Source organism: Aquarana catesbeiana, linkage group LG02 (assembly GCF_042186555.1).
Source record: "Aquarana catesbeiana isolate 2022-GZ linkage group LG02, ASM4218655v1, whole genome shotgun sequence".
Lineage (NCBI taxonomy): Eukaryota > Metazoa > Chordata > Amphibia > Anura > Ranidae > Aquarana > Aquarana catesbeiana.
Genome location: NC_133325.1, coordinates 203,187,529 through 203,212,692, shown reverse-complemented (window position 1 = coordinate 203,212,692; position 25,164 = coordinate 203,187,529). Strand labels below are relative to the sequence as shown.

General features: G+C 44.4%; 1 protein-coding gene across 3 annotated transcripts in view; it reads right to left on the bottom strand.

Moving 5' to 3' along the window:
• The window catches only part of VWA8 (von Willebrand factor A domain containing 8), a 686,916-nt gene that overhangs the window by 254,925 nt on the left and 406,827 nt on the right, over positions 1-25,164 (bottom strand). For all 3 annotated transcript variants that reach the window (XM_073614208.1, XM_073614207.1, XM_073614209.1), the window contains exon 26: positions 8,929-9,134. In XM_073614208.1, coding sequence (XP_073470309.1) covers positions 8,929-9,134 — 206 coding nt within the window. The remainder of the gene's footprint in view (positions 1-8,928; positions 9,135-25,164) is intronic.

Genomic DNA, 25,164 nt, shown 5'->3' with positions numbered 1-25,164 from the left:
AAGGGATATAAAAAGATATCCAAGGAACTGAGAATGCCAATCAGCAGTGTTCAAACTCTAATCAAGAAGTGGAAAATGAGGAGTTCTGTTGAAACAAACCACGGTCAGGTAGACCAACTAAAATTTTAGCCACAACTGCCAGGAAAATTGTTCTGGGTGCAAAGAAAAACCCACAGATAACTTCAGGTGAAATACAGGTCTCTCTGAAAACATGCGGTGTGGCTATTTCAAGATGCACAATAAGGAGGCACTTGAAGAAAGATGGACTGCATGGTCGAGTCGCCAGAAGAAAGCCATTACTACGCAAATGCCACAAAGTATCCTGCTTACAATACGCCAAACAGCACAGAGACAAGCCTCAAACCTTCTGGCACAAAGTCATTTGGAGTGATGAAACCAAAATTTAGCTTTTTGGCCACAACCATAAACGCTACATTTGGGGATGTGTGAGCTACATAGGCACAGGAAATTTGAACAAAATTGATGGCAAAGATGAATGCAGTATGTTATCAAAAAATACCGGAGGAACATTTGCATTAATCAGCCAGGAAGCTGCGCATGGGACATACTTGGACATTCCAACATGACAATACACCAAAACACAAGGCCAAGTCGACCTGTCATTGGCTACAGCAGAATAAAGTGAAGGTTCTGGAGTGGCCATTTCAGTCTCCTGACCTCAATATCATTGAGCCACTCTGGGGAGATCTCAAACGTGCAGTTCATGCAAGACAGCCCAAGAATTTACAGGAAGTGGAGGCTTTTTCCCCAAGAGGAATGGGCAGCTTTACCATCTGAGAAGATAAAGAGCCTCATCCACAAATACCACAAAAGACTTCAAGCTGTCATTGATGTTAAAGGGGGCAATACACGGTATTAAACTTTTGATCAGGGTAATTTGGGTAGTTTCTGTTGTGATTATGATTTTAAAGAGTAAACACAGTTGATTGATAATAAATGGCTTCAGCCAAACACTAATAATGAGCGAAAGAAAAGTGTGTGCGTTATCATTCATATTCTCAGAATTTATGATTTCTTGCCATTTTTCAGTCAGGGTATGTAAACTTATGAGCACAACTGTATTATATATATATTGTTGGTTATCTATGTGTAGTTTATCAATCACATGTCTTGTAAATGCACTTATGTTTCTATTATTTATTTGTGTGTGTTTTGCACTATAAAGAGCAGAGTTTGCAGGGATAGCGTTCCATATTTTTTTCACTTATATACACATTTCTCACTTTTATTACCTTTTAGAAATAGTACAGATTTTTGGTTATTAAGCACTGGTCTAAATTACTATTTCAAACTGATCTATTTCCTGACTCTTTGAAAGATAAATGTAGGGGGGCGCAGTTTGGACATGGCTGGATAGAGACGTGTTTTACCAGAGCTCCTGATCGTCTCCGGAATACCCCGACTTTTACAGCCAGAATCAGCACAGTATGTACTCTCAAGGAAGAGGACAGCAAAGAGGAACAATAAACCTACAAGACCTTCACCTCAAGCTCCACCATAGAGTGAAATCCGGCGATTATTCCAACTTTCTCAACTGTGCTCCCCGGACCTCAAGATAGTGGCCGCACGTGCAAGCATGGTGGGGGCCCAGGCACCCAGTCACTCACCTAATCTCCAGGCGGAATCTGGAATCCCGGACTCATTCCTGGATACTCCACCAGACTTCCACCCTGACTCAGGAGGTCCATCGCAACCCTCATCCGTCCTGAGCTCCGATCCCTGCTACAGGCACTTCCCACTAAAGCCGACATTGTGGCCTTGATAGGCACAGTGGAAGTGGCACATAAAAAAGAGGTCTCGGAGGTGAATTCGGAGCTGAAGGGCCTCTCATCTTGGCTAGCAAAAGGGGAAACATCCCTATCTACCCTAGATCACCAGATGACAGTATTGGAGGAGAGACAGGAGACACAGATGGAAGCCATGATAGACCAGCAGCTACACCTGGAAGATATGGAAGACCGAAGCCGTAGGAACAATCTACATCTCCGGGCTTACTGGAGGCCACAGGGGCTGAAGATCTTGCCAACACAGGGCTCATTATCTTCTGGAGCATAGAGGGGGTGGAACTCCCAGATCGGGTCATGCTAGATGGCATACACAGACAGCTGGGCCCCAGACCAGCAGACCCAGCAAGGCCCCGAGACGTAATTTGCAGACTGCGAAAAAAAGAAAACTAAAGCTCTGATGTGGATTCTCTATAAAATAACAAAACACCAAAAAGAAATGTGTAAGCTGCAACCAACCAATTAGTGCTGTGACACCGTTGCTATAAATCAATATAAATATGTTGGTGCGCACCAACATATTTTATATTGAATTTGCAGACTGCACCATTATGTACACAAAGAGCAGATCATCCACAAGGCCTGGGGGCGGGAGAACTGGAGTTCGACGGAGTCGCCATCAAGATACTTCCAGATCTCTCCTGCGCCACGCTACACCAGCAAGCTATATTTAAACCGCTGCTAGACTTGGCCAGACAACAAGATGCCACCTACCGATGGGGATATGCGCTATCAGTGACCTTTCGGAAAGACCAGAAATCGTTCACTTTCTGGGCCCCAGTATCTCTACCAACTCTCTTTGAGTTCCTAGATGCAGAACCGATTGATGTCCCCAACTGGCTGACCCTTCTTCCATGCTTCCCAAACCGCCAGTTTCCACTGAAAGAGCAAAGGCGAGACTTCCCGCCCCGGGAACAGCGAAACTGTCGCCGCCCCAGAACACCATCTTTGGAGGCGGCATGAAAATCGCGAAGCCTATCTGCCGTGAGTAATCTCTCCCTTGTTGCCCCTGTCCTAGGCCAATGACCCTGCATTTTTGACTAACCCCTTCCCCTCCCCAGACCCGTTACACGCCTTGTTTGGAGCACTGCCCAGAACTGTCGGCTGCCATTAAACAAGCACTGTTTTACCATCCGCACCCGCCGATGGACGCCCCCCCCCCCCCCCTGAACAGATTCACACTATGAATCTGAGCACTGACAGCCACACCTGCCCGTCCATAGGAGTGCGATCCCCGGCCTTCCCACCCCCGTTTCTCAGGCGGTGGCCCCTCAGAGACCCCCCTGCCCGATGTAAGGCTTGAACGCGCCTAGACTGTTAGTCACTCTTGGTGACAACAACCTCACTCCTCCTGGAACTTTTACTGGAGACCTGCCCGGGGTGCCCTTAACTGCCCAAAGCGGGGATAAACATCCAACCTGGGAACTCTGGCCCCTATTGCACATGAACTGCAGGCACTGACCTGAATATGTGAATCAGGGAAAACCCCAGTCCCTCCTTCCCCCACATCCCAAGGACCCGCACATATGATGGGAAAATATGGAGAGAGAAGGAGAACAAACAATGGGAGACCCGTCCTGATCTAGAAGCCGACCTGGTTATATTGTGAATGGGGGTTCCCTCCCCGCCCACTCTCTTTGGATGGGGACGCCAGCTATACTTATTGAGGGGGCTGGGTGTCTCCATCTGGGGGTATGGTTGTATAAGGGGAGAGCGGGATATAAACTGTTGACAAACAGAACTGGTTACACAATGCAGCCTGTACATAACAACATAATATATAAGGGTAATATGCCTGATCTGAAGTGGGGCTGGGACAAGGGGGAATACCTACGGTTACGATTTCACAGAGCAACAATGCATAACACTGTTATTTCCTGACTGGGACAGGAGGGGAAGGGCGAGAAGTATAGTACAAGGGAAGATTACAGGTTGATTCCTTTTTTGAACATTAGCACTGTTATGATGTTATATTAGAGCTTGCTGTTTTACTCTTGAGTAGAGACTATTATTGCACTATTACTTTTTGTCAGGGTGGACGGGAGGGTTGGGAGCTCACCTATTGAGCACTGTCCTTCCTCCCTCCCAGATAGGATAGCATATCCTCCGAGGGAGCACTTTCAACCCCCCCCCCCCCGGGAGTTATATGCAATTACTGTAATTTAAGACGGAACTAGGGCAATAGGCCCGGATTGTATTAATTGATTTCTTTTCATTGTTCTCCGATCTCTTTCCTCTTTTATAATGATTTCTCCTTCCTCTTTTCTCCAAACCCTCTTCTCTCTAGATTCTCCTAAACTCTTATTCTATCGCTCTCACCCGTACCCCCTCTCTCCCCCTCCCCTCTGTCCCCCCCTCCCAACATGGCACTGGACAAAACTGTAGTGATGTCACTCAATGCCAAAGGGCTCAACACACCAGAAAAAAGATGCATGCTGATGCATGACCTAAAACGCTCCCATACAGATATTGCTTTAATCTAAAAGACGCACTTCAAAAATGACAAACTCCAATACCTACAAAATAGGTTCTATCCATTGACCTTCCACTCTACTAACCAGACGACTAAATCAAAAGGAGTTTCAATATTAATTTCTAACAACACCCCTTTGCAGCGCCAGGATTCTCTTATAGACACCATGGGCCACTACATCTTCCTTAAGGGTCTCCTAGGAGACATACAGGTGACGCTAGTGACAATCTATGCCCCTAACGAGTACCAGGAAAACTACAGGACATTCAAGCAGGACAACTGATCCTCAGAGGTGACTTTAACGGACACCTCAACGGGCACATCGTCCATCCCTCCGAGTCACCTAAAACGTATAGCCAAATCATTACACAAAGCCCAAATTGATAGATGCCTGGCGACTACAGCACTCGGGGGAGCAAGATTACACATTTTACTATCCCCCACACAAAATCTATTCCAGAATAGATTACTTTCTGATCCCCCACACTCAACTGCATGCCCTCCGTACCATGTCAATAGGGAATATCACATGGTCAGATCATGCACCAATTTTCCTGACCTACAACCTGATAGGTATACAATCACCTAGAAACCGTTTCTGGGGCCTTAATGAAAGCCTCTTACAAACTCCAGAGGTACTAGAGGAGGTGACTAAAGTGCTAAAATTGTGCTTCCAAACAAATGACCAACCTGACTGTGACCCAGGTATCTTATGGGAAGCATGCAAACCAGTCATCAGAGGTATCTTTATTAAGCATGGGGCTCGCATTAAATGAGAACGCACGAAACAGCTCTCCCAATTACTAAACAGACTGGCAGCAACAGAATCTAGACACAAACATGCCCCTTCCCGGGCTTTAGAGACGGATCTTACAGTATTCAGGAAACAGATCACTGACCTGCTATGCTACAAAGCGAAGGCAGCACTATAGCTCTGCCGAAAGGCGAACTATGAATCAGGGGACAAATGTGGGAAATTATTGGCGAAAATGATTAGGGAACACAAACTCTCTACGTATATTCCTCAGGTTGTCAGGGGCGATGATCGAAAAATGGTCCTTCCAGTGCAAATTACCCAAGAATTCCATGAGTTTTACTCCCACCTATACAATCTACCGCTGCCACCGTCGCCCCTGTCGGCCATAGAGGAATACATTAGAACATCTCAATTACAAATCTCTACCCCCTGAAATCTGTGTGGAGCTAGAAAGGGAAAGCTATGGGTACACTGTACAATATTACAAGACACTAATCCCAATCTTGAGCCCGCACATGATCAATTTAATGCGATTGACTCTGGCTCTTCTTTTGCCAGAGATACACTGGGAGCCCATATCTCTGTTATTCACAAAGAAGGAAAAGACCCCACAGCATGTGGCAGCTATATGCCTATATCATTGTTAAATGTAGATCTCAAGCTGTTCACTAAAATCTTAGCTACCCGGCTAGCACAGCACCTGCAAAAACTCATCCACCTGGATCAGGTTGGATTTATTCCCACACGGGAAGCAAGAGACAGCACCACTAAAGTGCTGAATCTACTACATGTGACACAGTCCAAGAAGACCTCCTGTGTCCTTCTAAATACTGATCCGGAAAAGGCATGTGACCGGGTAAACTGGTCATTTATGTTTTCTGTCCTCAGGCATATTGGACTGGAAGAGGTGATGCTGAGCCGGATAGCCGGAGTATACTCCAACCCGACTGCACAATTAAAGCAAACGGGGTACTCTTGGAACCCTTCCCAATCAAAAACGGAACTAGGCAAGGTTACCCTCTATCCCCCCTCGTTTGCCCTTTCCCTAGAACCCTTCCTTGCATGGTCAGGTTACCCTGAGATACAAGGGGTCACAGTCAATAAAACACAACATAAGATCTCGGCATATGCCGACGACCTGCTATTCTCACTATTAAATCCAGCAGTTTCATTACCCGAATCTCCTCAAATAATTCGATATTTATGGCACACTATCCAACCTGAAGATACATTTTGCCAAGTCAGAAGCGATGGGAATCGCACTGCCGTCACACACCCTTGCAATAGTTTAATCTGGCTTCCGCTTCAAGTGGACATCATCCGCACTAAATTACTTGGACACAAGCATCCCTACAGACCTCTCCCATATCTATAAGGTCAACCTTCCTCCCCTGTTAACAACGACCAAAGTATTACTTAAAAAATGGCATACGAACCTTCATTCATGGTTCGGTAGAAGTAATTTACTAAAAATGTGCATTTTGGCAAAATTCTGTTTTAAGCTCTACCTGTCAAGATACCATCCTCATACTTCAAACAGATACAGGCTTTCTTCACCCGTTTTGTCTGGGCTCATAAGAAACCAAGCATCCCCCGTACCCAGCTAACTATGCCAAAACACTGCGGAGGTCTGGCGTTGCCAGACATCCGGCGATATTATCAAGCAGTACACCTTGGCAGAGTCATTGACTGGCAGCTCCACAGTGAACTGAAATTATGGGCACAAATAGAACAGAGTCAATCTCCCATACCTTTGAAGAGGGCATTGTGGTGCTGGGACTCCATATCACCAGCCCTCAAATTGCACCATGGCCCACCATGGAGGAGCTGATGGACCCTTCGGGCCACTATCGGCTCACATTTTGGAATGCAGCGCAAATACATAATTTCCTCCAGACAATACAAGACCCCCAGACGTACGCTAGGCAGCTAACCACATTTGAAGAGTACTTCTCTGGCACAGAACCAATGCCCCAAGTCCTCTCCAAAGAGTACGCCCTACTTAACACCCCACAGGAACAACCAACACTAGCTTGTATACTGAAATGGGAGAGAGATTTACACCGCACGTTTACTACCCCACAAATACAGAATATGATAAGCCTCTTTTTCAAATCTTCACTGTGTACTAAGATACAAGAAACTAACTATAAGGTACTAGCGAGATGGTACATGACACCCAGCCGACTTCACACTATTTTTCCAGACACGCCAGAACACTGTTGGAGATGTGGTACAGGTAAGGGAACGATCTTACACATATTCTGGACATGCCCTAAATTGACAGCTTTTTGGACGGCGGTCCGCATCATATCCCAAAAATTCACTGATTTTAAGATTCCGAATGATCCAGCATTCCTTTTACTTTATGTTTCCACTATATCAACCAGAACCTACAAGAAATCCATATTACGTCATTTATTGAATGCAGCCAAATCCTGCATTCCCTTACTCTGGAAACAGCAGAACCCACTGATGACAGCGTTATAGCTGAACAAGGTGGAAGACATAAAAAAAAAAAATGGAGGACTTGATACTGACGGCAACCGACAGACATGAGACATACAAAAAAAGTGGACTCCTTAGAATTTGTTCATCTATTTGGAAGAGGGTAAATCCCTGCTCGAGACATGAACAATATTCTGGGTGCAAGATAAGAGAAGTCTTGAGTGCATGGTACGTAGGCCACCCACACCTAACCACATTTGCTATCCCCAAACCCCTCCCCTCTTTCCCCCTTCCCAATCCACCTTGGCTTTCCTCTCTTTACTAGCTCTTCTTACTTTATCTATCTTTACTCTATATTTAAATTGTTTAGTTAGGATTATACGGAATGGGACAGGGTGTATCCGAGATGTAGATAGGCAGGGGGTGGAAACCCCAGGCCGCCACAACTTTACAGCACTGAAATGAGGGGACACAACAACCCAGAGAAATTAAGTTATTGATTGCTTGATGTAATGCAATTCCCTATTGCATGTTCACCATCACCAAGAGGCTGCAACCTACTTTACTGTAAAATACAGTCACTGTGTACAGACCTTGTTCATTCCTGAAAATGTAATAAAACTATATTTGCAAAACAAAGAAAGATAAATGTATGGAACGTTAACGTATGCACTTTGTTTTAAACAAACTAATGCACAAGACATAAATTTATCATCTAATACATATATTTTAGTTATCTATACAAAGTGCCAAAAATGCTTTTGGAGTACTGTATATAAAAATACTAAGGTGACTACGTAGTTGCTTATACATTCACAAGTTCTTGCTTGTCTTCCGTAAATATGTCACTGTCTCCCACCTTTATTTCATGGTCTATGATGAAGATGAAAGTACTCTCCACATGTGATGGAGCTACCCCAGTGTAACAAGGTCCTGCTCAAAGATACTAAACTTTTTAAAGATATTTAAGGGCACTTGCACATAGGTTGAATGAGCCTGTTTGGTATAACCTGCAGCCAAATTCCCTCTGCCCAGGTGCAGAATGCAGCCTGTCATTAATATAAATGGCTGTGTCCCACTGTACTCATGCATGCAGCAATGCTATCATGAACACGAGTACAGTTTACAAATATTTGAAAAAAATATAACATTTTCTGTCTGCCCCGGCTGCCTGGGCAGTATTTTTGTTTGTTTCTGTGAAATCCTTCTTTTATACTGCTAGATGGCAGACATCTAGCAATAATTACTTTGGCCCTATTTAAATCTAAATTGAACCCTGAGAAATTTACAGTAAGTAAAAGTCTGGAAAAGTCAAGCATGTACAGCAGTTATAAAAAGCAATGACCAAAGTCAAGATGTTCTTTCTTTTTTGTCTTCATTCCTCAGTTATCCATATTACACTATTAAATATAAATAGCATTCTGCCATGCTGATTCTTAGCTTACCTGCAAATGTTTCACTATATTGACAACCTCACGGGTTGAGTAAGGATATGTAATAATTCCTTGGTCTGCCATTGTTCGCAATTCACCAAAGGCAGCTACTAGTTTCTGCAGAACAGCATCAGGCACATTGGGTCCATACTGTCTCAACATAGCCAACTCCGATTGTGGTACTGGATTATCCACTGCATGGCAGCTAAATATATCCCCTGCAAAAAAACACAAAGTCAGACCAACTCTATGAATGGGATGCAGAACTAACACAAGAAAATAAAAAAGGCATTTGTTCAATCAACTTTTACAGGCAATTTACTGTACAAATTACATAATATTTCTCAATAACCTTTTTATACTTTGGTGAGAACAGTTTAGCTCATGGGGTGGGGGACTTTAGCAAAACTGTAGCAGACTAAATCTGGAGCAACAGTGCATGATTTCAGACATTTTTATTAGTTGTTCTGAAAAGAATAAAGAGAAAAGATCACTTGGCAGAGCAGCAAACAATCCTCGCGTGCTCCGTACATATAACAAGAGTGGCATAACCAATCAGTTTCTATCTTCAGATTGTTCAGTTAACCGCTTCAATACCGCCGTATTGTCAAATGACGTCCACAGATGGGATCTCCCATCCTAGGTGGGCATCATATGATGTCCTCTGCTTCCCGCGGGCCCGAAGGCCTGGGATGGGGCGTGTACCTCAGGACACAGCCCCTCCCCGATCAGGGTAAAGAGCCAATTAAATGAAAAAGCAATTTCATTGGCTCTTTAATGCGTGACCGTCTGTGTCCAATCACAGCCGGTCACTATGCAGATCGGCGTGCGCCCCCACGGGGTGCGCAGCGCTGCGATCAGGGTTGAGGCTTTTCCCCCGGACAAAGCCCAGCTCCAATCAGGGTAAAGAGCCAATTAAATTGGCGCTTTACCACGTGACCGGCTGTGATTTGACACAAATGTAAGCACCACATGGGTAATGGCTGTTACTGGGTTCTCCTCCTCACACAACGATCCAGTCTGAGGAGGAGATCGCGGTTAACAGTGAGTTACAGTTTTACTGTGAATATACTGTGCCAAGATTGCCGCCCCGAATAAAGAGGATCTGTCATCAAAATCTGTCATGTCCAGGTCCCGATATGAAATTATAATGCGCTTCCTGCATTTCAATGATAACTCGCAGTGCCCCCCAAATCATCCAGACATTAATTATATAAAATTAGCCCCCTAATTGATTTTTTTTCTCCAAGAGGTTTGCCGAACTTTGGGAATCAAGCAGTATATCCCCAGTAAGAGGGCGAGGTACGGCTTGCAGCTCAACAAGCTCTGTGAAAGCTCCACCGGATATGTGCATGCCTTCCGCGTGTACGAAGTCAAAGATTGCCAGCTCCAGCCCCTTGAGTGTCCACCGTACATGGGAATAAGCTAGAAAATTGTCTGGGAGTTGGCATTCCCACTCTTGCAAAAGGGATATCACATTTATATGGACAATTATTATACTAGTTTGCCCCTTTTCCGCCACCTATACCTGAAGAATACTTTGGCCTGCGATACAGCAAGAAAAAACAGAAAGTACTTCCCACAGCGTCTAGTCACCATAAGGCTACAAAGGGGGGAATCGACAAGCTTGAGGAACGAGGAAGTGTTGGCTGTGAAGTGGACGGATAGGAAAGATGTATACATCATGTCCACCATCCATGATGACACCTCGGTGGAACTTCTCAGAAGACGCGGTCCCATTTGAAAGCCTTCTTGTATCCACAAGTACCATAAATTCATGGGGGGGTGGTGGATTTAAATGATCAAATGTTGCAGCCCTATCAATACGAAAATCCCTCTTCTGGTATAAAGAAGTCGCAATTTACAAATTTTTCATTTGCCCATGTATAAAGCTTTCTTCACCTATCAAACATTGACGGAAACATCCAACACCTTCCTAAAGTTTATTGAAGACACTGTCACTGCCCTGATCTATCAACATGGATCCCCCCAGAAAGCATTTGCTCCGATCGACTATGCCTCTGCCAGACCTCTGCATTGAATATCCGCCATGTTTCTGCCTTTCACGTGAATTGACCCCTGGACTATCGACTAGAGGTCGACCGATATGGGTTTTTCTCTGGCCGATGCCGATATTTAGAAATCGCGGTGGCCGATGGCCGATATGTGATGCCGATTTTTTGGGGCCGATATATTAGGCCGATTTTTTTTTTTCTTTTTTTTTTCCCTTCATCTCATAAAATCTAACAGTTAGACCCCTTTCACACTGGGGAGTTTTTCAGGCTCTTTTGGGATAAAAATAGCGCCTGTAAAGTGCCTGTAAAACGGCTCCCCTGCAGTCTCAGTGTGATATCCCAAGTGCTTTCACACTGAGGCGATCCGCTGGCAGGATGTTAAAAAAAAGTCCTGCAAGCAGCATCTTTGGAGCGGTGTATATCGCTGCTCCACCACTCCTGCCCATTGAAATGAATGCGCACCGCTGCCGAAGCGCCAAATACCGCGTGACATAAAATATTGCAACAACCACTATTTTATTCCCTAGGGTCTCTGCTAAAAAAAATATATATATATAATGTTTGGGGGTTCTAAGTGATTTTCTAGCAGAAAATACAGGATTTTTACGTGTAAGCAACAAATGTCAGAAAAGATTTAGTCTTTAAATGGTTAAACTGAGAGCTTCTACACACAGAATTTAGTTCATTCATAAGTGTAAACATTGTATCACTTCAGGTTCTTTTTATCAGATTTGGCAGGCTGCCCAGAAGAGGAGAGAAGTGCTTCACAGAAGGCTTCAGGCAACTTGTATTGACTTCTATTACAGAAGTCATTTGCAAGTCCGCTGATATTGGCCTTTTTTATCAGCACAATCCACCGATGCCGATTAAGTAAAAAACACCAAATATCGGCCGATATATCGGTCGACCTCTACTATCGACTATGCCTCTGCCTATCATCTATTTCTGCCTTTAACCTGCACGGACCCCGGCCTGTTGACCATGTTTTTGCTTGCCCCTTGGACTGATCTTTCACCCTGCTACACAGGGGTCTCATATGTGAGGGGCTCCAGAAGAGTGTTCTGAGTTGAGAAAAACAGTTTTTGGTTTTCTCTGTTCCCAGAACAGGGTCTGGTTGTTCGGAGGCTTCAAAGAGATTTGGGTGGGAGAAGCCTCTACCTCTGTCCCCATTCTTTCCTGACTGAGGCAATAAGCTTGATGGTCCTGCCTGCTGCCTGGACAAATACTTTGGCTGTGCTGACAATATCTCTGCCTGCACTAACCCAGGACTTTATGGACCATGTGCCTGTTGCCTAGACCAATACTTTGGCTGTACTGACCATATCTCTGCCTGCTGCCTGTACTAACTATGGACAGTATTCCTGCCTGCTACATGGACGATCCTTTTGCTGCTGCTGCTGACAACATCTCTGCCTGCTACCTGGACCAATGCTTCGGCTGTGCTGACAACATCTCTACCTGTACTGACTATGGACAGTATTCCTGCCTGCTGCCTGTTTTGCTGTCGCTGTCCACATTTCTGCCTGCTGCCTGGACCGAAGCGCACCTCTGTGGACCACTGCACTACTAAAACCGCAGGAAATCTTTTCTTTACCCTTTGCTCAGAAGAATGTATTTTAGTTTGTAATTGGTATGTATAGTACATCCTATGTGTTAATATGAAGGGCCTTCAACAATGTGATAGGTTGACAGGAATTTGTGTGTGTAATTTATGCTCCTAGAACGCCTAGAGGTGCTACTTGGATGTTGGGCCTCTGTATGTGGACAGACTGTGTAAAAGTCTCACACGTGATATCGCCATACTCAGGAGGAGTAGCAGAATATATTTTGGGGTGTCACTTTTGCTATACACATGCTCTGTGTTTGAAATATCTTATAAATGGACAACTTTGTGTAAAAAAAAAAAAAAAAACGCGTTTTCATTTTTTTTCCCACATTTTCCAAAAACTTCTGGAAAAAAATGAACTGTTCAAAAGACTCATTATGGCTCATAGATTATACGTTGGGGTGTTAGCTTTCCAAAATGGGGTCACTGATTGGGCATTTCCATTGTCCTGGTGCTCCAGGGCCTTCAAAAGTGTGATAGGTTGTTATCAAATTAGATGTGTAATTTATGCTCCTAGAACGCCTGGAGGTGCTACTTGGATGTTGGGCCTCTGTATGTGGCCAGACTGTGTAAAAGTCTCACACATGTGGTATCGCTATACTCAGGAGGAGTAGCAGAATGTATTTTGGGGTGTCATTGCAAGTATGCATGTGCTGTGTGAGAGAAATAACTTATTATGATAATTTTGTGTAAAAAAAAAAAAAAATTCTTAATTTTCCCAAGAATGTTGGGAAAAAAAATACAACTTCAAAAAACTCACCATGCCTCTTACTAAATACCTTGTAATGTCTACTTTGCAAAAAGGGGTCATTTGGGGGAAGGGGGGGGGGGTAATTGCTTGTTAGGGTCTCAAGAAATTAGATAGGCCTTCAGTACATCAGGTGTGATCAATTTTCAATGATTTCCATCATAGCTTGTACTCTATAAATTTCAGAGACTAAATAATATACACCAATTTGGGATATTTTTACTAAAGATATATAGCAGTATAAATTTTAGCCCAAATTTATGAAGAAAAATTTCTCTTTTTGTGAAGCGATTATCAGGGGGTATCTGCAGAACCTGTCTTTTATCAAGAAATAATATATCTATTTGTTAAAATGAAATCTTTTTCACCATGTAACCATCACATCCAGGCCTGAGCCTGGTGGGCCAGAGAAATATGAAGGAAAGCAAGGAAGAAAAAGGAGGAGAGGAGGAGGAAAGGAGAAGTGATAGGATAGGAGTGTAGAGCAGAAAAGAAGAGTGAGGAAAGGGGGTGAGGACAGTGAGGAAAGGGGGTGAGGACAGTGAGAAAAGGGGGTGAGGAGAGTGGGGAGTCCGCGGGGCAAGGAGGCAGAGGCATACTAGAGGGCATACTAGAGTGAAAGCAGTGCTGGATCAAGTCTTAAAGGGTGATTATGAGCTATCCAAGGTTGCCAAACCAGATGGAATTTACCATGAATGTCTGATAATATGGCTGTCAATTTTTCATTTACCATAATGCCATTTATGCAGTTTTTAACAGTCAGTGATTTCCAGGCCCTCGCCATGATCATTTGTTGCAGTAAAAAGGTGCAATGCCAACTGGCATTCCGGGCGAAGTACTTTTCCAATTGGTTTCCACAGAAGAGCCTTAAAATGGTCCTTCTTTAGGTTGGTGTGGAAAAGATTGCGAAGGAGTGTATAGACCCTGACCCACAATCTGCACACCTTTGGACATGTCCACCAGATGTGTGCCATTGTTCCCTCTTGAGAACACCCACGGAAACATAATGGGGAATAGGATGGAGTAAAACCTGACAATCTGGTTGGGGTATAATACCATCTGTAAAATACTTTATAAGCGTTTTCCAAGAAGAGAACATTCTTGAAGCATTTGGATAGTGAAATAGTCATGACCTGCCAGTCCTCCGGATCTAGCTGTTTCCCAAGCTCCGTCTCCCACTGGAGATGGCAAGGTCTCAATGGTGTTTTTTGGAACCAATTATGGCTGCATAGATTAAAGAGAATAGACCAGAAGAATGGGGACATGATCTGCAAAGGTTTTCAAAAGGGGTCAAAGTATAAGGGGTGGGTCGAGATTTTATAAGTTGTTGGAGAAAATGTTGTTGCTGTAGATAGCTGTATTGCTCTCGAAGGGGGATATCATGTGAGTAACGTAGGGCTTCAAATGGGATTATCCTGGTGGGGGTGAATAAGGGGTGAAGATCTACAAAACCATTCTCAGTCCACCAAGAGAACTGTAGTGGGTTATCGCGTCCTGGTGGGAATATTGGCTAATGAATGAGGCAGAGTGGAGGAAGATGAGGAGAGATTAGGCCCGCCGAGTATTTAACGGAGTTCCCACAACCGAAGGGAATGTGCCAGACATGGTTCAATCGTATTCGTGCGGTGTTCTCGAGGAAGCCAAGGGTGGGAGGCTACCGGTGTCAGGTGAGAGTCCATTAAATCGATGGTGGCCCACAATGGCATTTGATGTTTCTCATGAAGATGAGAGAGTGGGGCTATGCCCGCTGCAGTGTAGTAAGCTTGTAAGTTGGGAACAGAGAGGCCACCGTTGATCTTGCGAGCGTATAGAACCTGTTTCTTAATCCTGGGTCTCGTGGAGCACCAGACAAACTGCAGGAGCTTGCGTTGGTGTATGCACAGAATACAGGAAGGGACCTGGACTGGCAGAACTCAAAAAAAGTAAAGCAGTTTTGGGAGGTAGGTCATAGGTACAGTCGCTATTCTACCGAACCAGGACAACAGAAGATGGGACCAGGATGAGAGCATAGCCACTAGCTTCCCAAACAGCAGAGGAAAATTGGCTTGATAAAGTCCTGAATACGTTGGAGTAAGCCTAACCCCCAGATAGTGCAATGAAGGCAACCACTGTTAGGAAAATGCAGTTTGTAGGGATGCCAGTTCTGAGGGTGGAAGGTTGATGGACATAGCTTTAGATTTGGCAGATTTGGCAGGGTTGACAGATAGGCCCAAGAACATTGCAAAGGTATTTAAGAAAGAAAGTAGGTTAGGGAGGGCGATTCTAGGTTTAGTTATGACAGCAAGCTATCGTCCGCGAACAACGATATTTTGTGCGAGGTACCCGCTACTTCTACCCCTGTTATGTCTGGATGGGTTTGGATCACCTCTGCCAGGGGTCCCAGTGCCAGGATAAATAGAAGTGGGGAGAGTGGGCACCCTTGTCGGGTTCCTCTCTTAATGAGGAAAAGAGGCGATTTGAAGCCATAGTATTTGACTATGGCCTGGGGGGAGTCATAGATTGCTGAGACCCAACTGAAAAAGGAGGTGCCAAAACCATAATTGTGAAGCACCTGCATTAAGTAAGGCCATGACAAGGTTTCAAAGGCCTTACTGACATCAAGAGACAAGAACATTGTCTCTAAGGACCTAATATAATCTATATGTCTGATTTGGAAAAACAGTCTAATAGCGTCACCCACCTGTTTTCTTGGGAGAAACCCCACTAGGTCTTTCTTTATCAGGCGTGGAAGCAAGGAATTCAGACGATTAGCCAAAATCTTCGTCAATATTTTCATATCTATATTAATTAATGAGATCGGCCTGAAATTAGCCCAAGAGAGTGATCCTTGTCTAGTTTGGGGATCAATACAATATTGGCGGTCAACAGGTTTGATGTAAAGGATTGACCATCTTTAACAGAATTATATGTAGCTGTCAAATACGGGTCAATGACATCCGCCAATTTCCTGTAGTACAGTGCCGTAAAGCCATCCGGGCCTGGCCTCTTGCCCACCTTCAAAACTTTGATACACTGTAAGACTTCCGAGACCTGTATGTCTCGGTCCATTAGGGATGTGTGAATTTCAGATAGGGAAGGCAAAGACAAGCTGTTCAGAAAGGTGTCTATGCCCAGGGTGGAAGACTGGTTGGGGGCAGAATAAAGATTAGTAAGGCGATGACTAAATTCATTCTGCCCCATTGGTTAAGCATAGATCTAGGTCCGTACGGGCCTGGTCCAAGAACCTACGGTTGGTGGGGGTAGGGGATTGTTTGAAGGCCGCTGAAGATGCCTCCAGGTGCTGCTCCAAATTGCGTCAAGCCAACATTCGCTCTTTCTTACGTTTTGACGCTAGTTGGATAATATGGCCCCGGAGAACTGCCTTATATGCTTCACATAGCATCATAGGGGATGAGACCGGCCCAGCATTGAGTCAGAAATATTCCCCGCAGGCTTTGTGGATGTCACTTAAGATTACCTTAAAAGATAAAAGGGAGTCATTCATTACCCAGGGGGAGTGTTGTGGCTTACTAAGCAGGGAGTGGCAAACAGTCAGGATAGGGTCGTGGTCCAACCATGGGCAGCTAAGATAGAGGCGGAAATAATTAAATGGAGATGTTTCCGCAGTACAAACATGTGGTCAATCCTGGAGTGAGAATAGAGGGGCTGAAAATGAGTGTAGTCCTTGCCTAAGGGGTGAAGCTCTCTCCAGACATCTACCTCATGACTCTGCAAGGAATGTAAGAATTTTTTTGCAGCAGATGAAAAGGGTTTTATCAAGAAAAGTGGGACTTTAACAGGAAGCAGGTGTGAGTCAGGAAATGCCCCGGATTGTCATTCAGAGCAGAGCAATTCACGATGGTCATCTCATTGTTTAAATAGTACCTTGCAGTATAAGGTACCTACCATTTGGTTCTGCTATCTGTCTACTGCAACTAAAGGGGGCTGATTTGCATAGAGCAATGAGGACTCCTCTTTGCTTAGTAGGGCCATTAGCCAAATAGACTTGGGGGTTACAGGCATCAAAGTACTTGGGGAAGGAAGAGGAGAAAAAATGGGTTTCCTGCAAGCATGCTTTGTTTTTTGAGGTATTTAAAAACCTTCACTTGCATTTGGGGGGAGTTCATATCCTAAACATTCAGGGACAGCCAGTTGAGGGTCATGGAATCAAAAAGGTGCGCCTAGAAAATGTTATGCCCATACACACGCGGACTGAAGGAAGAGGAGAGGTAGGTAGAAGGGAGAAGAAATAGGAAGGGAGGAAGAAGAGGAAAGCAGGACATAGGACACGAAGAAACGGAGGGAGTCTCGGGATTTAGTAAACATAGAAAACTTAAATGCATCACTGTGTGGGATGTGAGGCCCACAACGGGGTCAGATGTTGGCCAAGACATCCGTCTTAGCAAAGTGCCGACACAGGGGGAGCAGTGGTCTGTCAGAACCATAACCCTACTATGAAATGTTAGAATCAACTTAAATGTCATTAGCACAAGACCTAACAAATTTCTGAAAACATAGTCAAAAGGAACAAACAAAAAAAAAAAAGTCCTTATAAGACATATAAACATACCTCGAGCACCCGGGGCCACCATCTACAAGCGGGTCAGCCCAGAGTGACCGAGCGACCAAAAATGCATGCTCAGCACCTGTAGTTCTATCAAACCACAAGGCAGGAATAGAGAACTTTGTTAAGGAGAAAGAAATTACAACCAACAAGGTAAACAGTGCTAGACAATCCCCGCTAGAGTTCCATTACCCTCCCACCCTGTAACATTCCAGGAATCACCCAAGACAATTCTAGCAGATGATGGCCAAATGAACAATCACAGACTGCCATATATCGTTGCTGAAAAAGGCTAGGAGGTGATCTGAAGCCATGAACCCTGCACGGCATACAAGGCAGGAAGTCATCACACTAGGCCACCATCTCACAGGCGGGGCACCCTATAACAGGGTAACCACTCATGGCCCTGCATCAGGGTTTGAGGCAGGGGTTAGGTGGGAAGGGAACAAACTCCATATGGCGCTACCCAGATCCGTGCGTACGGTCCAACAGTTGGATAAGTTCCATCAGGTGCAGTACAGGATCTGGTAACAAGGGGCAATAGAATGCTCACGGGTGTGAAAGAGTTACCTTGAGCTGTTAGTGGCTTTATGAAAGCATTGAGCCTGTAGCTCTCGCAGCGCCTGGGATCTTGGGACAAAGGCAGGTCAAGCCGCAGTTCCAGGAAGTGGCGTTGGAGGTCGGACGGAGAAGTGGCATGGAACTGGCGGCCTAGATGTGAGAAGGAGAGCTTGAATCAGAACACCCATCTGTACTTGATCCCCTGGGTTTGCAGGATCCGGAGATAGGGCTTCAGGCTCCGACGTCTGGCAATAGTGACCGATGAGAGGTTGAGAGGTCCGCGAACAGTTGGAGGGGGTTACCTTGAAAGGAGAGGTCCTCCTGCTCTCTCACAGAGTAAGAGTTTCTCTTTGGTGCGTTAGTAGTGAAATGTTCTGATGATATCCATCTGGGGGCAATCAGACGGTTTAGGAGCTAGGGACCGGTGGATACGATCCAATTTCAGCCTGTCCACCGGGATCTCAGGGGCCAGTTCCTGAAAGTAAGCAGTTGCTGTTCCTTGTAGGTCAGTGATAGCTTCAGGGACACTGTGGATGCAAAGATTATCCTTTCAGGCCCTATTCTCTGGATCCTCCAATTTATCCCTCATGGCCTCTAGTTCAGCTAACAATTTGTCCACTTCCTCCTCATGACCCTCTAACACAGTGGTAGCTAAATTCATGCATTGTTCCAACTGATTAGTGCGTTAGCTTATCTCTTTAAGACCCCTCAATAAATCAGAGAAAAGCTTGCGGGAGGCCATAGTGCTCTCGTCGTGTACAATATTGCGGAATTTGGCCAGCAAGCAATCAGAGTCTGCAGGCAGGAGACTCACCAGATCTGTGGGGGATTGGTCAGCAGGTGAAGCTGGATCTGCTGCGGAGAGCTGGGTTGTGTCGTCTGGCTCCGGAGGTTTGGGCGCCATTTTGCCTTTGCCCTTGCCTGAGGCTGGGGAGGCCTTATTGAGCTGCCGGTTCTTGTGTTTCTGCTTGGAGGAGCAGTATATAACTGGTGGCAGCCTGAGTCGTTCCAGAGCCACGGGAGATGGATGAGAGGTGTCTGTGCGCGGTCTGTGCCTGGCTAGACTCGTGTGTTTGCTCCGACGGCGCGGAGCAAGGGAATCAGGCGTCCATCTTCCTCGTTCGTGCACATGCGCTGAGGCTTTGACATTTAAAGTATATGCATGCAAGCCAAACATTTTATCAGTTTTGAATACAGCAGGGAAGGGTGAAAAACCCTGTTACTTTATTTTTTTGCTGTCTCTTCCATTGAGGAGATTTCACTCCACTTCCAATCCCAAAAAAGTAAAAGAAAACCAGAGGAAATATTAAAAAAGCTAGGGAGAATCTGTTTTTAGACAGTGGTCTTCTGATATGGTGTTTCTATTCCTTCTCCAGTGACAACTGTATCATTTTGGATTTCCTACAGCTTTCTGTCTCAGTCACAGTATTCACAGAAAAAACAGAGAAAATGAATTTCCCCAACATGGATACAGGCAGCAATATTAATCCGACAGAAGTCCTAACCCTACCCCAATCCAAAACTACAGAAAAATGTCTTAACTATACAAAGGTAAACCCAGGTGACAGTTGTAATGACCTTTTTTTTGTGTTTTCTATCATAAACAAAAATCCTATTTTTTAGGGCCTCATTTCTGTCAATTACATGTAACACTTCGGATGTCCATTTGCAATCGAATAGCAGTGATGCCTGTGAGCTTGTTATTGATTTGTACAGGTTCTGATCGCACACACCTGCATGGGAGATTTACACTGATTTTTGGCAATCTATGACCCTAATCGGTCAGGTGATTAAAGCCTAATGTTTACAATACCATTAATTGTGAGAGTTACAGTGTCTTGAAAAAGTATTCACACCCCTGGAAATTTTCCACATTTTGTCATGTTACAACCAAAAATGTAAATGTATTTTATGTGATAGACCAACACAGCTTTGGGGGACACTTCAGCATGCTCAATCCCAAACTCCACTCTGTGTGTCAATAAGACACACAGCGTGGCTCTGCCCCACCCCCAGTCTGGTCTCTCTGTACAGCCTGATCTGACATCTGACATCAAAGTAAAAGTTTTTGTCTGTAATTTTATTGTAAATTTAATTATTTATTGATGAATTGAATGTGCTCATTGTCTGCATATGGAAATATACCATATTCCATTATTGTCAATAGAAATCCATTGAATACATGATTCCAATTTTGAAATTCTGTACATGCTTATATCATAAGGAAAAAGGCTTGGAATAAATCCTTGTAGAAATATTCATTGATATCAGTTTGGCAACCCTAGATGCCACTTATAACAGATGCCTTCTCTCATTCGCTGCAAATGTATAGGATTTTATTAATCTTCTTAGAAGATGGAAAGAATAGGTACATAGAATGAAAATAAGCCTAATTTATTTACGCATATTTGCTTTGTTGGTTCAAACTATGTACATAAACAATGTTCTTTTTATCTGCTAAAATTTACCTGGCTGGCATTTCAATGTATTCATGCATTATTCTAGTTCAGTGATGGCAAACCATGGCACCCCAGATGTTTTGGAACTATATTCCCATGATGCTTATACACTCTGCAGAGTAGTTGAGCATCATGGGAAATGTAGTTCCAAACCATCTGGGGTGCCAAGGTTCGCCTTCACTGCTCTAGTTCCTGCTGGGATAACCACAGGCCAGGGTTGGTAATTGGCTATTATGACCTACCTCATATCTCCCACATCCACCTCTTCGAGCTACTATCCACATAGTAGATATTCCCATACAGTAACTTTTGCTCCGGGCCATTTATTGTATATCAATAAAGTTGGCCATAGATTATGCAATTTTCTTTTCTCCAACCATGGGTTGAAGGAAAGAAAATTTCTCGATTCCCCCATCAACAAAGTCAGTGTTGATGGAGGAATCCCTCCTGCTTCACTATTGAAACTTTCTACATTTTGTCATGTTACAACCAAAAATGTAAATGTTTTTTAAGTGATAGACCAACACAAAGTGGCACTTAATTGTGAAGTGGAAGGAAAATGGATAAATGGTTTTCAATTTTTTTTTTTACAAATAAATATCTGAAAAGTGGGATGTGCATTTGTATTCAGTCCCCTTTACTCATAGTTACATCCAACCTATGTGTGTGATTATATGTCAGTATTACATTGTATAACCCTGTATGTTGCGGTCGTTCAGGTGCTTATCTAATAGTTTCTTGAAACTATCAATGCCCCCCCGCTGAGACCACAGCCTGTGGAAGGGAATTCCACATCCTTGCCGCTCTTACAGTAAAGAACCCTCTACGTAGTTTAAGGTTAAAACTCTTTTCTTCTAATTTTAATGAGCACCACGAGTCTTGTTAAACTCCCTTCAGCGAAAACGTTTTATCCCTATTGTGGGGTCACCAGTATGGTATTTGTATATTGAAATCATATCCCCTCTCAAGCGTCTCTTCTCCAGAGAGAATAAGTTCAGTGCTCGCAACCTTTCCTCATAAATAATATCCTCCAGACCCTTTATTAGCTTTGTTGCCCTTCTGGGTACTCGCTTCATTTCCAGTACATCCTTCCTGAGGACTGGTGCCCAGAACTGGACAGCATACTCTAGGTGCAGCCGGATCAGAGTCTTGTAGAGCAGGAGAATTATCGTTTTATCTCTGGAGTTGTCCCCTTTTTAATGCATGCCAATATTCTGTTTGCTTTGTCAGCAGCAGCTTGGCATTGCATGCCATTGCTGAGCCTATCATCTACTAGACCCCCAGGTCCTTTTCCATCCTAGATTCCCCCAGAGGTTCTCCCTCCAGTGTATAGATTGCATTCATATTTTACCCACCCAAATGCAGTATTTTACATTTTTCTACATTGAACCTCATTTGCCATGTAGTTGCCCACCCCATTAATTTGTTCAGATCTTTTTGCAAGGTTTCCACATCCTGCAGAGAAGGTTAGTAGATTGGTTTGGCAAGAACGATTCTTCATGAATCCATGCTGATTACTGCTAATGATACCATTCTCATTACTAAAATCTTGTATATAGTCCCTTATCCACCCCTCCAAGAGTTTACATACTACTGACGTTAGGCTAACTGGTCTGTAATTCCCAGGGATGTATTTTGGGCCCTTTTGAAATATTGGTGCTACATTGGCTTTTCTCCAATCAGCTGGTACCATTCCAGTCAGTAGACTGTCAGTAAAAATTAGGAACAATGGTCTGGCAATTACTTGATTGAGTTCCCCAAGTACCCTCATGTGCAAGCCATCTGGTCCTGGTGATTTATTAATGTTCAGTTTGTAAGTCTAATTTTAATTTTGTCCTCTGTTAACCATGGAGGTGCTTCCTGTGATGTGTCATGAGGATAAACACTGCAGTTTTGGTTAGTGATAGGGACTGTGAGCTGGGTTAGACCGTTGTGAGACAAGTTAGTTTTACCCTACTGATGATGTGTTGTCGCAATAGTAATCCTTGCTCTCTGATACCCCTAACTAAAATCTAGTGGAACCAATTGCCTTTAAAAGTCACCAAGTTAGTAAATAGAGTCCACTTGTGTGTAATTTAATCTCAGTATAAATACAGCTAGTCCGTGAAGCCCTCAGAGGTTTGTTAGAGAACCTTAGTGAACAAACAGCATCATAAAGGCCAAGGAACACACCAGACAGGTCAGGGATACAGTTGTAGAGAAGTTTAAAGTAGGGTTAGGCTGTAAAAAAAATATCCCAAGCTTTGTACATCTCACAGAGCACTGTTCAATCCATTATCCAAAAATGAAAAGAGTATGGCACAAGTGCAAACCTACCAAGACATGGCCATCCGCCTAAACTGACAGGCCGGGCAGGGAGAGCATTAATCAGAGCATCAGCCAAGAGACCCGTGGTAATTCTGTAGGAGGTGCAGAGATCCACAGCTCAGGTGGGAGAATCTGTTCACAGGACAACTATTAGTCGTGGATTCCACAAATCTGGCCTTTATGGAAGAGTGGCAAGAAGAAAGCCATTGTTGAAAGAAAGCCATAAGAAGTCCCATCTGCAGTTTGAGAGAAGCCATGTTGGGGATACAGCAAACATGTGGAAGAAGGTGCTCTGATCAGATGAGACCAAATATGAACTTTTTCAAAAGCAAAATGCTATGTGTGATGAAAAACACTGCACGTCACCCTGAACACACCATCCCCACCATGAAACATGGTGGTGGCAGCATCATGTTGTGGGGATGCTTTTCTTTAGCAGGGACAGGGAAGCTGGTCAGAGTTGATGGGAAGATGGATGGAGTCAAATACAGGGCAGCCCTGTACACACGACCGGTTTTGCCGTCGGAATAAACTCTGAAGGTTTCTCCGACAGAACCCCGACGGAATTCCGCTCAAGTGGTCTTGCATACACACGGTCATACCAAAGTCCGACCGTCCAGAATGAGGTGACATAAAACACGTACTACGGGACTAGAAAAAGGAAGTTCAATAGCCAGTAGCCAATAGCTTCTATCTCATACTTGCTTCAGAGCATGCGTCGTTTTTGGTCCATCGGAACAGCATACAAAAAAGCGGTTTTCTGGATAGGAAATGGTCATGTCGGAAATATTTAGAACATGCTCCATTTCTAGGTCCATCAGAATTTTCGAAAAAAAGAGTCAGATGAGGCATACACATGATCGGAATAGACGATGAAAAGCTTCCATCTGACTTTTTCTGTCGGACATTCCGCTCGTGTGTACGCGGAATTAGAGTCTGCAAAAGACTTGAGACTGGGGTAGAGGTTCACCTTCCAGCAGGACAATGACCCTTAACATACAACCAGAGCTAGAATGGAATTGTTTAGCTCAAAGCATATTCATGTGTTAGAATGACCCAAACTCCAGACCTAAATCCAAATGAAAATCTGTGGCAAGACTAGAAAATTGCTGTTCACAGGCGCTCTCCATCCAATCTGACAGAACTTGAGCTATTTTGCGAAGAATGAGCAAAAATTTCACTCTCTAGATGTGCAAAGCTGGTAGAGACATCCCCAAAAAGACTTGCAGCTGTAAGTGCGCATGCACGCGGGCACAGGAGCGGACATGATCTGACCTGCTCCGCACACCACCGGACTTTCCCAGCTAATATACGTGTCGGGGTCACTGAAAACACCGCCAGCAGCTCGGAGAACAGACCATGCAACAGAGAGGAGCGGGGTCCTCCAAAAAGAGACCCCCACCGCCCACCTATTCATTCAGCCTCCCCCATCCAAGATGGCGTCAGACCAGAGGACGGGCTCATGTGCAGCCAAACAAGAGAGCAGGATCCAATGAGGTGAGGCTTCCCCTGCACAAACAGCCACCTCACCACGCAGCACAGCAGCCTCACAAGCTGACCGTGTGCAGGATCCTCCCAGTCACAGAACAGCATGCTCCAGCCACAGAGGGGTGAGTCCCCACAGTTCTCTCCCTCCCCAGCATATCAGGGGGAGGGCTTGGACTATGCTGATTCTCCAGCCTCATCCATGGACAGGAATATGGCTGAAATGGCTGAGATAGCGTTGAACCAGAATAGCATAGGGAGTGATCAACTCCCTTCATCTCCTTATTCTGGGGACTCTGTCCTGTTAGATCACTTTTCAGCACTACTCCAGCAAGAGCTATCAAAAGCATGCCTGTCTATCACTGCTGAAATGAAGCATGATTTCAATAACATTGGTGAATAGTTAGACACCATTGAGTCTAAGATGGATGGCACAGTGAGGAGGGTTAACCAAAATTCTACCCTGATCTCTTCTCTACAAGATCAACTGGACCAGGCAAACGCTAAAATAGATGATCAGGAAA